The sequence below is a fragment of the Pezoporus wallicus genome, unplaced genomic scaffold (assembly GCF_028554395.1).
Source record: "Pezoporus wallicus isolate ANWC-B61680 ecotype Strahan unplaced genomic scaffold, APGP_CSIRO_Pwel_v1 scaffold_7402, whole genome shotgun sequence".
In the NCBI taxonomy this organism is placed as follows: domain Eukaryota; kingdom Metazoa; phylum Chordata; class Aves; order Psittaciformes; family Psittacidae; genus Pezoporus; species Pezoporus wallicus.
In genome coordinates this window covers 5,782,047-5,795,509 of record NW_026641037.1, presented here as the reverse complement: position 1 = coordinate 5,795,509, position 13,463 = coordinate 5,782,047, and the positions used below count along the sequence as shown (strand labels likewise).

Genomic DNA, 13,463 nt, shown 5'->3' with positions numbered 1-13,463 from the left:
GTCCACTGAAAGCTACTGATGATAAAGTCACAGCTTTGTACACCTTAAGTGATCATACTGATACAAGATGAAACACCTGCTTCATCTCCAACACATTTCCACTATTTTATTGCATCTATGATTTAAAAAGAAAACAATAATACTGTAATACCAGAGTAGCAAACTCTAGGAGTTTCTGTTAGGTTTTGTTTTGGGGTGTTTTTGTTGCTGTTGTTTGGGGTTGGTTTGGGGTTTGGATTATTTTTTTTTGTTATCCTTTTGCAGGTAACCAAACCATTAGTCAGTGAAATCATAACTCATTTCATAAAACCTGCTTACACAATACCATTCTCTTTAGAGAAACTTTGAAGCATTTGAAATTCAGGAATTGCTGTTTGACAGGAACAAAATGCTTTGTGAATTGTTGGCCTCTGAGCCAGTTATGAAATATAGTAATCAAATACCACGGGTAAACAAGGAGGACCAAACTGCAAGAACAGGCAGGATCTTACTTTCTCTGTATGGCTCCAGAGAATCCTTTCAAGCTAGAGAAAATTCTGTAAAATCAAGAGATATACTACACCTGTTCTGCTCCATCAATATTCTTAAAGTTTTCGGGTTTGTCAGCACAACATCTGCATCTATGCTGAAGTAATATTCACATGCTTTATCCTGGCGACAAAGGTCCCTAAAAAAACCAAAAAGGAATGGTTAACTTGCACATGTCTAGAAAAAAATTCACAAACCACAAAGCAAAAACTTCAAAAACCCCAAATCATAACCAAGTGCTCTACTCATACATTGCATTAAAAGCCCTCTGCAGTGTAGTATTGTAAAAGAAAGGTGCCTTTAGATCATATCAGTGTGATAAACTAAAAGATTATTTAAAAACATGGATCAGATGCCTTATTTATTTAAAAAAAAAAATAAAAGGAAAAAAAGTGATCCCTAGTCTTCCCCAAGTTTAGTTAGAGCTACTATGCACTAAGTTTTGGTCCAATTCATAGTCATTCAGTAATATATTCAATAACCTGAGAACTCTTTGAAAGCATTACTGCTTTCAAGTCTGATTTTAACCTCTGTAACGAATATTAAATATATAAAATATATATAATACAATACATATAAGTAACATATATACACATATTAAATATGTGTTCATATATTGTATGTATATGTATGCGTGTGTTTGTATACAGATACAAGAAGAAAAAAAATCAAGGCTACTATTCTGACGGTACTTGGACTCATTTTTTTTCCTTATTTCTTGCTACACATCACTGAAGAATGGATCAAACTGCAAAACTATGTTTGAAGCATAATTCTCTACACGTTTACAGACACAAGTCACAATGTCAAATGTGAAGTTTTGCCCTTGCATTTTAAAGTCACTAACAAAAACCACTACAAAATCTTCATGTTTCAGATATACAGAAGGAGTTATAACAGTTTCTGTCAAAAGTAATAAGGCAAGCCTACTCTTAAGAAATTCATGTATTTTCTCTTTTAGGCTTTCAAAGTTGCTAAGTAGTTTTCCCAAGGAAATAGAAGTAATCCTGGGTATTCCCATGCTTTAAAGTATTACCTTCTCACAGTGTGTGCTGACCTCGCCAGATGTAGAAATACCAGATTACATATGAAACTATTATGTATATCCAAGTTGCAGCAAAGAACAAGTGGAAAGTGCTTTCTAGCATACTCATAAGTAACATACTTCCTAATCTAAACTGAATGGCTAAAACCTTTCATCTACTTGCTTTACACTCCACCTACTTACAAACTAAGGTCAAAGGAGGAAAAAAAAGCCATTTTGGTGGCTTTCCTAATAAAAATTTAGAAGACAACCAGTTTTTTTTTTGTTGGAAATGTGAAGTTCAGCAGATCAGTTTAAAGAATTCTGCAATCAGAGCAATGTTTAACCTTGCTTACAAACCACAAGCCCATCTAGAACAGTGACCTCATCTGAAAATGGAAAGTGTCACTGCTCTTCATCAAACTTTCCATGAAGATATTCCAAGGGTCTATCTGTTTATAGCAGTAAGACATATGGTCTACCCACTTTCTTTACCCTTAAGTCACTTAAATTTTTACTTTTTAGACATAGTTTTAATTTTAAATTAATGCATTTATCATTTTTATATCCCTCACAGTTTGAAAATACAATTCTAAATGGGGACTATGAACCCAAAGAGAAAGCACTTGCTCTACTTGACAAACCTCTGAAAGAAGAGGTGACCCAGATACAAATCTGCAACACTCACTCAAAGACTGGGTGATATGGCCTGCCGTTTAGGGCTACATTTTGCATCTCTCCAGATGGCCACAACAGTATAAAGAAACTCTTACCAACAATCACTAAAAACAAACACATGTAGCCACAAAACAGATAAAGCACTAATGTTTAGTTTTGCATCTTGGGCTTAAGTATTATTACCACAGTTACCACAGCCGGAAGCTACTGAAAACAGATATGGGTGGGAAAGTTTTTTTTCTTCTGCAACACTCAGAGTTCAAAATATTCCTCCTCCATCTGAGGCTGAAACCTTAAACTGCTCACGTGTTCAGGAGAAGCAGCTCCAGATAATCCAAGACTCACAACAGAAATCACTTGACATCTGGGAGACAGAGATTTAATCCCTGACCTTCGTTCAACCATAGCCAAGATACTTACCTTACTCAAAGGACTGAAACCAGTCCTTTGAGTAAGGCAAGTCCCTGAGAGCTCAGAGACAATGACTTAACATCGTCTTTCATAAAACACACAGGAGATCCCAAATTCAGCTCAAAATTCAACAGTGAGGTCAATAAACTCTATAACTGATTCTGATCTTGCTACTATTCTTCCCGAAACCTCTGAAAGCTTTCAATGGAAAACTTCACTAGAATATGTGCATTCCCACTAAAAGTTGAGGTAACCGTCATTTTTTATAAAGTCCAGGAAAATTCCTAACTAGCTCTATTAGTAAGGAAAAAAACAACACCCTCCACCCTCCCCCCCAGAAAACAAACCCACCCTGAAGTCTGTAAGTACCAGGGGAAAAAAGATTATGGAAAACAAGCTTTCTATAAATAAAACCACAGAGAAGTGAATGAAATAAATTCCTGTATTTCCCCACCTTCTGTTATTGCCTGAATATACTTCATATTGTTATTTACATTTTCTGTCATAGCAAATTCTGTAACAGCTAGCTGAAATCTCATCTCAAAAAAAAGCAAACTTGCAAAATCTTGTTTTTTTAAACAAAAAAGAACTAACAGTAAGAACTCTAATACAGTCCTTGTAGACAAGCTGAGGAGGGAGGGAACACAACATGGAAATGCTATTTTAGGGTTTCAAGTGATGTACGAGCAGAGAAAATACTCGGACAACATGCAACTAAACTTTCCTTCGCTTTACACTGCTTTATTTTCATTCCTTTTTATTATGTTTCAGCCCACATTGACAAAAGCATTGCACTCCTGGTTGCCAGTATTATTGAATTGTAAGCTAAAATGCTAAGTTGTAAATTAAAACCACTCAGTTAATGGTAAGCGAAAATGTTAGGTTGTAAGTTGGGACCACTGCTGAGAGCAAAAGGGGCCGGTATGGCCTTGGGGTACATATAAAACAAGGGTAGCCTCTGAAGATAAGAAATGAGTGACCAAGACAGACGGGACCAGTTCTTCAAGGCAGAAAAATAATCAGAACAAACTGACCTAAAACATGGACACAGTTATTTAGTAATTCTTAAGAGTCTTTTGCACATGCACAAGCAGAGTTCAATCAGTGGATACTGATAGCGGAGGCTATCCTCGACCACCAGAGACCCCTCAAGACTACAACTCACCAAGGAAGTGCACGTGTAATTAAAATACAGATATTATAATTAGTTCCAGGAAATCTACTGAATATGTAAAGCATCTCCCAGAAAGGTTGTAAATATGTGCAAGTTGCTGGATATATAGATGCTGCTTGTAGACTCCAAGCGGCTCACCTTCATGAAATTATTTTCATGTGTGCCCAGCACTGCAATAAGGAATGCCTGCTTTCTAAAACTCTTTTCCAAAAATCAAGTCTTAGACAGCTTCTCTGACCATCTTTTGCAGTAACAGAATCATAAGGTTTTGCTGACTGCACAATTTTGGGTCCTTTCCAATGCTTATCCAACTTTCACAAGTGCAGGAGTTTTCCATGTCAAGGCAAAGCAAGAAAGTAAATGCTTCAATTATTCTTTGTGTGAATGAGAAAAGTAGACAGAGGGTTGCTGCATGGCTATGGGTGAAATTAAAAAAAAAAAAAGTTATTTTCTCACATTTATACTGACATCAAAGAGTCTCATTTACTGAGAACCTCACTGTGATTTGTCACCGCTTTTTATTGAGCCAAAATGGAGGGGGACAGGGAGGAAAGAGGTAAGAAGAAAGAAAACTGACACAACAGCATTATGTACTCAGAAGTATTCTGCTGGAAATAAAACAGGCCTTCAATGCCTAAGAGTTGGGTTTTGGCTTTTTTTCTCTCTTAGCCTGTTTTGCTGCTTCAGATAAACTGCAAATTCACAGTGACGCTAAAATCAGCTAATTTGGAAAAAGAAGGAAAGCAAGTGTTTGAGGCAGATGGAACAAAACTATCAGTCAATAATGCAGATAGAGGCAGGAGAAAATTAATCAGAAGACTGAATATATCTATATTTGTACATCAAACCATTAAACAGCTTTGAAGAATCACTCTTCACAAGTCGTTCCAATCACAGTATTAGTGAGAAGCAAATTAGGTTATTACATTGGAAGCAAGCTGAAGGGTTGAAAGCAGGTCATTTTTTTATAGTAACTACCTTTGCCATGAATATCCTGTACTTCTGTTCCAGAGAAGTTTGTAATGTTTACAAAAGTAGCCAAGCACAACAGTAGTGCAAAGTAAACAGCAGATGAACTCAACCTGCTTCAGTCAAATTGAAAGGAGCTATCAATCTATATCCACATTGTTCACATTGAAGATCCTACTACAAGATCATACTTTCTAGATGAATCAGTATTCTGGCAAGATCTGATTCCACATGTGTCATACATAATGTATAAAGAAAATATGAGGTATCTCTTTAAGACAGAAACTTTATTAAAGATTCCTTTGAAAGCAGGAGCAGTACAGGTCAAATGATACCCAGACAATGGATAGCAAATCACAGCGTAGTGTATCCAGTGGAACACAACACAAGTGTGATTATCTCCTGCCTTACGAAACAGAATTTGAAATTACTTTGTGCAAATATACATTCAAATTACTAATTTTTATCCACAGTTCAAAGATATATCAAAACCTGTCATGTCTTAAAATCAGTAGGCTCCATCAAAATATGACAGATTTAAAGATCTTTGAGTGACATTTAGTAACAGTATAGAAATTAACTACACTAAAGACTATGCCTTATGCTGTCTACATAACAAAGAGGAAAAGGCAACTCCAGAAATTCTGCCTTAGTTACATGTAACATACGCTACTACAAAAAGTTTGCAAACATGATACATTTGCTCTAGAGATTATTAGAAACAAAGAAAGAAGGATTTATAAATATGCGAATGGCTGCCTACACTAACACTGGACATCTGGACATCCTAGAAAAGCTAGGGGAGAGGCTTGGATCTCAGCCAAATATAAGTTTCCCAGTGGCTTCAGCACAACAAAACCCCATTCAAACAAATTTCAATGAACACCACGGGGAATCAGGACTAGACCTTCATTTTTTTTGACTGATGCCATGAACAGCCTATGCTATGCTCTTAACCTCTTAATATTAAAGAAAAGGGCCTTTTGAAATTAAATTCTTCACTCTGACACTCATGGTACATTTGGGAGAAAAGAGAGTGGAAGAATTATGTGAGAATGAAGCCTGCTCAAAAGTCACAAGCAAGGTCTTCATGGTCTGTAAAACTCCACAGTCTGATGGATATACTGGAAGAGCCATGATCGACTCTGGTGGTAGCCAGCCCTGCAGCCACTAAAGAGACCCTTCAGACAGGCAATCTGACACAGGCTACATACTCCTAATGTTCTGATTAAGCCTGGCAAGTGTAAGGTATAAAAGATTAAAAAAGCAAAACTAAAGATCAAGTCAGTTGCCTTTGCAAGTCCTTTCTTCCCCCACCCTCCAGAAAGCAGAAACTTCTTTCTGCTAGAGCACTTCCAAAGGATATTCCTGTCTCCTTGAGCTGCAGAAAGAAATACAATTCTCTCCTGTACATTCAGATCAAGCTTTAACCATGTTTTTTACTGAAATGCAGTATCATTACAAAAATCCCAAAGTGAAAACAAAAACAAAAAAACAAACAAAGGAGGGACTAGGACAACAACTGTGCAATTATTAAATGCATGTTCAATGCAAGAGGTACTTCTGTGAAATCACTCTGTGAGATAAGTTAATTTGAAAAGGTTTTGGATAAAAAAGTAAAACCCAATTCAATACTTTTTTTCAGAAGATACATTGCAATTAGGATTTCTATTTACATTTACACTTGCTTACACATTCCTTTTTAAATTACTGCTACATACAATTTTCTATACAAACCTCTTATAAAATTTTATTGTATTGTACCATCTATTTAATTTCAATAGCATTCTTAAAAAATAACTTTACAGTTTATGCTCGTATTTTTTAATATTGATGTTTAACTATAATGTAAAAATAACCTGACATACCTTATTTCTTTGTAGTCTACTATTGTCTATGCTTTCATTAAAAGACAAATGACAGACTATTGAAGTAGTTCAAACCAGAGATGTTTTCACAATGGCCAACAGCTTTTTATGTTAGACAGAAACAATAAAATACTCAACAATTCATATCTTGTATCTAGATCTTGTTCTACCACAAAAGCTCCCACTTTTGTATCTTAAGATGTAAAGTTGTTAGTGCTTAAGAGGCAAACAATATATATGAGATGATAAAGATGTTAATGTATGCATCATTGTAACAGATGTATCAATTAGTATTTACATTCCCATGTTCCGGGCTTCTGCTTGACTGAGATTTTCTTCAGGTCCAACAATTTTTATATTTTTGATGATGTTCTTGGCTTTTTCCCAGAATTTCTTGATGTGCTTTTCATGGTAAACCTCCTGAAATCATGTTAACATTGTTTATAGTGAAAAGTACAAGTTGCTGTGAAATCATAAACACAGAGTCCAAGAGCACATTGTATTCTATCCCAAACAAACAGATGGCAAACAGTATTTGAAGATATTCCAATATATGTCATTAAAATGAAGCTTGTGTCCAAAATTTTAGCAAAATAACCCAACACATCAGCAATGTAAATCAAAGCTGTACTTCCAGACCAATGATTCAAGATTCACAGGCTGTTTATGCAATATTTTCTCAAGATACTTATCTTACAATCTTCAAAACCTATCCTACAACCTCAGTGGAACACAGGAGGTTTTTATGCCACTTCAGAAGTGCACAGGGCTATCAATAAGCAAATCCAATGTCATTTACTGGATAACAGTCATTAGTAATATGCTATAAAACCTTTGGTCAGTCCTGAAGTGGTCAGGCAGTTGACCTAGATGACCTTTGTAGGTCCCTTCCAATTGGAACTATCTTATCCTATACTACTTGATTTGCATCAGTCAGTACTTCTCCCAGAAGCAGGACACTTTTACATACAATCTTTTTCATTAGTAAAAGAGAAAGAATCTATGCAGTTTCTTTAAATAGATTTCAGCAAGCACTGCCAGAATTTGTGTATTTTTTCCACTTCTGCATAGTAAATTCTGAAAGATCCCCTCTTCCTATGCAGTTTATATTTCTTCACACACTTTCATTTATATCATAATTTCCAAAACTGAAGCTTTGCATAATGGTAGCAGCATACTTACATTATTATGAATGAAGATACTGAGTGCTTCCTTTGGGTAATCCAGAGTCAACAGTCTGTCTAAAAATTTAGGTAGGAAAGGAGTGGGTTGCTCAATGAAAACACCAATTTTTACTCTTGGATAGTCCTTAAAAAAAGAAAGAAAAAGAAAAAATTTGATGCGACTTGTAAGACTTGCCTCCTTTTTAAGATTAGCCATAATAAAAAGTAATTAATGTCATGTTGTACTAACTTAGGCCACACAGCTTTGAAACAGTTAAAACCAACTAGCTAAAAAATGGTATCCCTTTTGTTTAGTTTTACTGACTTCAGTAAATAAGCAAATTGATTCATTATTGCTAGAAAACTCTGAATTCCAGTAACAGAAGCTAGAAAACAGTGTATCATGGTTTTAAAAATTCTTACATTAAAAATTATTAAAATGGTAAAAAAATGTATTTACGTAAATATGCCTAGAACTTCATGGCAATTAATTTTTTGAAAGTATTCCTGTATTTTCTTGTAAATGTAACATACGTACCTAAGACCACATTTTTAAAAATAGTTTGAGCATAACTACCACAAAATATTTTGTTGCTCAACCTGGAAAAGAGAAAGGCTCCACGGAGAGCATATCCTTTGGCACTTAAAGGGGGTCTAGACGCAAGCTGGAAAGGGAATTTTTATTAAGACAGGTAGGGATAGGACAAGGAGGAATGGCTTTAAACTGGAAGAAACTAGATTTAGATTAGATATAAGGAAGAAGTTCCTTAACTATGAGGATAGTAAGGCACTGGCACAGGTTGCCCAGAGCAGCTGTGGCTGCCCCATCCCTGGCAGTGTTCAAGGCCAAGCTGGAAGGGGCTCTGAGAAATCTCATGTTGTGGGAGGTGTCTCTGTCCACGGCAGGAAGGCTGGAACTAGATGTTCTGTAAGATCCCTTCCAACCGGAACCATTCTATGATGCATCTGTACTTTAAGCCAAAGACGACAATACCTTTCTATACACTTACATTTATTTCCCCCAGACCACTACAAGTGGTCTCTGAGTAACTTCCCAACTCACTGATTTTAATCAAGACCTTTGATGAATTAACTAGAGCTTCTATCTTTGCATCCAAGGATACTGAAGTTTTATCCACTTTATTTTAATGTGAATTCACATGTTTTGAAAAGTGGTATTAATTCACTGTCTGTATGCGCTTGATACAGGCATCATGACCACTAAAACAAACCTAGACAGCACTTCTGTTTTTTAACAGTATTACATTATGCCAAAGAAATTTAACCTTCAAAGGCTTCACTCCTACAAAAAGAAATGCACTGCTTGAACAAAAAAATTTTCCACTTCTAAAACACTTAGTATAAATGTCTAACCCACTATAAAGCTCAGAGAGAAATATAAAAGGCTGCAAGTTAGCTTTCCTTAAGCAAGCCAACAGCCACTTGAAAAGTGTCTGGATAAACCATCAGTGCTTGTTGAGATTTCACGGTGTCACTGTCTACATCAGAAATCCAGAAAGATACTGGCAAGTGCACCAGATCAGAAACATTAGGCACCACTGTTTATGCTGACTACCTCCGATTCACAACTTCATTGGCGAACCGAATATGTACTCATGCAGACAGCCCAATAACTTCAAAATAGCTTATAAAAACAAGTACATTAATGTGTCTTGAAAAAAAGTATTCTCTGCAATATGCTCTGGCAACCACTCCAGTGAGGCCAGTGTCATGGTACCTGGTACCACTGATTTTGAGTAATGAGAAAAGCAGCACATGCAATGGGGCTTACTGAGCTGAACATGCACATGTGCTACCAATACTAAAACTGCTGCAATAATTTATGTAGTGTATTTCTATAATTCTAAGCCATTTTCCCCTTATTCTCTAGGACAAAGAGAAGCAAGTTCTGGCTGGATGTGCAAAGGTTATACAGACAATCAGGGATTAGTATCACTCCTTCAGTACACCAAAATGTGAACCACTTGGCTCTACACTAAAAAAACAGCACAGCTTAGACCTCTTCAGCCCACCTTAGCCCAGTTTAGCACAGACCAGCACAGTTTACACCAGTTCAACCTAGTTTAGCAAAATTCATGTCTCTCTAGACCACTGTAGCAAAGTTAAGCCCAATTTAGACCACTCCAGACCGGTTTAGCCCAACGCAGCCCAGCACAGTACACTTCAGCCCAGTTTAGCCTTTCCCAGCCAAACGTAGCACACTTTAGGCCAGCTCAGTCCAGTCCAGTCCAGCATATCCCAGGCCCAATTTAACCCAGTTCAGCCCATTTTACAGCCCAGCCCAGCCCAGCCCACTCCAGCTCAGCTGAGACAAGTCTAGAACAATTAGGCCAGGTTTAGCACAATTCATAGAATCACAGAACAGTTACGGCTGGAAAGGACCTTAAGATCATCAAGTTCTAACCCCCTTGTCATGGCCCGGGAGACCTCACACTAAACTGTATCACCCAAGGCCTTGTCCAACCTGGCCTTGAACACTGCCAGGGATGGAGCATTCACAACCTCCCTGGGCAACCCATTCCAGTGCCTCACCACCCTAACAGGAAAGAATTTCCTCCTTATATCTGTAAACAATAAGAGAATGATTCGTATCAAGAACTTAGGAATCATTGTTACCAATGCACCTGTGACCAGTGTACCATGCGTGGAATGTATAAAAACGACCTTGATTATAATAAATGTTGCTGTCAATGTAATGATGGGAAAGAAGAAGAAACAGGGGAATAAGCTAGTCCCCTCTTTAATCATTTAGACCGTTAAAACAATAAGGAACGCTTTTAGCTTTGTTTAGCTGCTTGAATGCTTTAAGGGGGTTAGGTAACCAAGGAGACATATCCTGTTAAATATACGGGTCTAAGATTGTGGTTAAGCTTGTAATAGACATCTTTTTGTTAATGTATTACCGAGAAGTTTCAGTATGTTTCTTTACCTGGAGAGAAGACCCCAGCAACGGAACAGAAACAAATGAAAAGGAGCCACATCAAGTTTCGGGCAAAGAAGACAACAGGATTGGCTGAAACTCAAAACCAGGAACTGAAACCTGGACCAAGAAGAGACTGTACCCCAAAAACCCTGGTGTACGTTGTTGGCGGAGCAGAGACTCCCGGCGCACCCAGCGCTGCTTTCTTATTGCCTTTTGATATTAATCAGTTGTAATAAAATAATTAAATCAGATCATAGCCAAGGCTAAATTTTTATAACATATCCAACCTAAACTTCCCATTTAAGTTTTAACCTGTTACCCCTTGTCCTATCACTACAGTCTCTAATGAAGAGTCCCTCCCCAGCATCCCTATAGGCCCCCTTCAGATACTGGAAGGCTGCTATGAGGTCTCCACGCAGCCTTCTCTTCTCCAGCCTGAACAGCCACAACTTCCTCAGCCTATCTTCATATGGGAGGTGCTCCAGTCCCCTGATCTTCCTCGTGGCCCTTCTCTAGACTTGTTCCAACAGTTCCATGTCCTTTTTACGTTGAGGACACCAGAACTGCACACAATGCTCCAGGTGAGGTCTCACCAGAGCAGACTAGAGGGGCAGGATCACCTCCTTCGACCTGTTGGTCACGCTCCTTCTGATGCACCCCAGGATACGGTTGGCTTTCTGGGCTGTGAGCGCACACTGAAGCCGGCTCATGTTCATTTTCTCATCGACCAACACCCCCAAGTCCTTCTCCGCAAGGCTGCTCTGAATCTCTTCTCTGCCCAACCTGTAGCTGTGCCTGGGATTGCTCCGACCCAGGTGCAGGACCTTGCACTTGGCATGGTTAAACTTCATAAGGTTGGCATCAGCCCACCTCACAAGCGTGTTGAGGTCCCTCTGGATGGCATTCCTTCCCTCCAGCATATCAACCAAACCACACAGCTTGGTGTCATCGGCAAACTTGCTGAGGGCACACTCAATCCCACTGTCCGTGTCACCGACAAAGATGTTGAACAAGACCGGTCCCAACACCAACCCGAGGGACACCACTCATTACTGGTCCCCAGCTGGACATTGAGCCATTGACCACAACTCTTTGCGTGCGGCCCTCCAGCCAGTTCTTTATCCACCTAGTGGTCCATCCATCAAGTTGATGTCTCTCCAATTTAGAGACAAGGATGTCGTGTGGGACAGTGTCGAACGCTTTACACAAGTCCAGGTAGATGACATCAACTGCTCTACCCCTGTCCATCAGTTCCGTAGCCCTATCACAAAAGGCCACCAAATTGGTCAGGCAGGATTTCGCCTTAGTGAAGCCATGCTGGCTGTCACCAAGCACCTTGTTGTTTTTCATGTGCCTCAGCATGCCTTCCAGGAGAATCTGCTCCAAGATTTTACAGGCACAGAGGTGAGACTGACTGGTCTGTAATTCCCTGGGTCATCCATTTTCCACTTCTTGAAAATGGGGGTTATATTTCCCTTTTTCCAGTCATCGGGAACTTCACCTGACTGCCATGATTTCTGAAATATGATGGGTGCCTTTGTGCCTTTCAAAGCAGAGTCACCTACTACTATGACCCGCCACTTTCTCCTGGAAGCACTAGCAGTGATCATCTTTACTGTTGCTGGTGAACAGCTCTGCTGGTTGTTCATTTGGTGCAGTGAGTGCTTCCTCATTAGTCCTCTGCAGAACTGCAAAGTGGTTCTGGGTGGGGATGTTGGATTTTGGAGTAAGCCACTTGCCTTTAACTGTCCTCTTCCTCCTTCGTGGTTTGTTGGTTTTGGGGTGTTTTTTTTTGTTATTTCTGGCTCCCAGCTTCTTTCATTAACGCTCTCCTCGTTTTCTGTATGCGCTATGGTGGACGCTTGTGGCCCCTGCACAGTTTGGGCCTGGAGCAAGCAGCCCTGCTGCCTCTCAGCTTCCCTGACATCTTTTAGCCTACTGACAAGTCTCCTCCAGCTCAGCCCCCTGCTGCAGGAGGACCTCCACCAGGGCGCACCGAGTGCAGCCCTGCCCGTTGTGCACCCTCCCCTGACCAGACCAGTGCAGGCACCTTCTGCACTCTGAGCTCTGCGCTGCAGCCTCCCCTCCCATCGGCTCTGGTGCCAACGCTGACACCGCCAGGGCAGCCAGAGCAAAGCTTACAGGCTGGTCCCTGGCCCTTACGCAAGTGCTCATCATCCCACTCACTGCCTGCCCTCTCCCTGCCTGCACTGACTGCCGCACCTCGCACCTCTCTCTCATCGCCACGCTCTCTGGGGTGAGTTTTACCCACTCAGGGAGGTGTGGACCATTCTGCCACCCTTCTGCGAGTCCCTGCTCGCCTTAGCAGAGCTGCTGGCTCCTGGGCAAGGCCTGGCCGCAGCTAGAGGCTCCCTCAGTGGCTGGGGCCATTCAGAACTGAGGCTCCTGGCCATGGGGTCTCCCCTCGCTCTGGTGTTGAAGGCTCCTCTCTGGAGATATCTCGTCAAATGAGGTGTACCAATGCAGATATGGGTGTATCAATGCAGAAAGTTAAAAAACAGTATGGTAATAACTATTAGAGGCACAGAGCTAGTATTGCTCTTTCCACTGAAGATTTGTTAAGTAAGAACTATCCAGGCCTAAACAGAAAGCACGTTCAGAAAACTAAATACTGCCTGTACTTAAAAATGCCCGAAGTAAACACTGAGGCCAAGGAAAAGCCTCGTTATTTCTGATGGCAGAG

General features: G+C 39.7%; 1 protein-coding gene across 1 annotated transcript in view; it reads right to left on the bottom strand.

Moving 5' to 3' along the window:
* Window positions 1–13,463, bottom strand: part of PLOD2 (procollagen-lysine,2-oxoglutarate 5-dioxygenase 2) — a 55,927-nt gene that overhangs the window by 10,499 nt on the left and 31,965 nt on the right. Inside the window, exons 9-11 of the mRNA XM_057421887.1 lie at window positions 7,835–7,960; window positions 6,951–7,072; window positions 563–667 (exon numbers count right to left, since the gene is read on the bottom strand). Coding sequence (XP_057277870.1) covers window positions 563–667; window positions 6,951–7,072; window positions 7,835–7,960 — 353 coding nt within the window. The remainder of the gene's footprint in view (window positions 1–562; window positions 668–6,950; window positions 7,073–7,834; window positions 7,961–13,463) is intronic.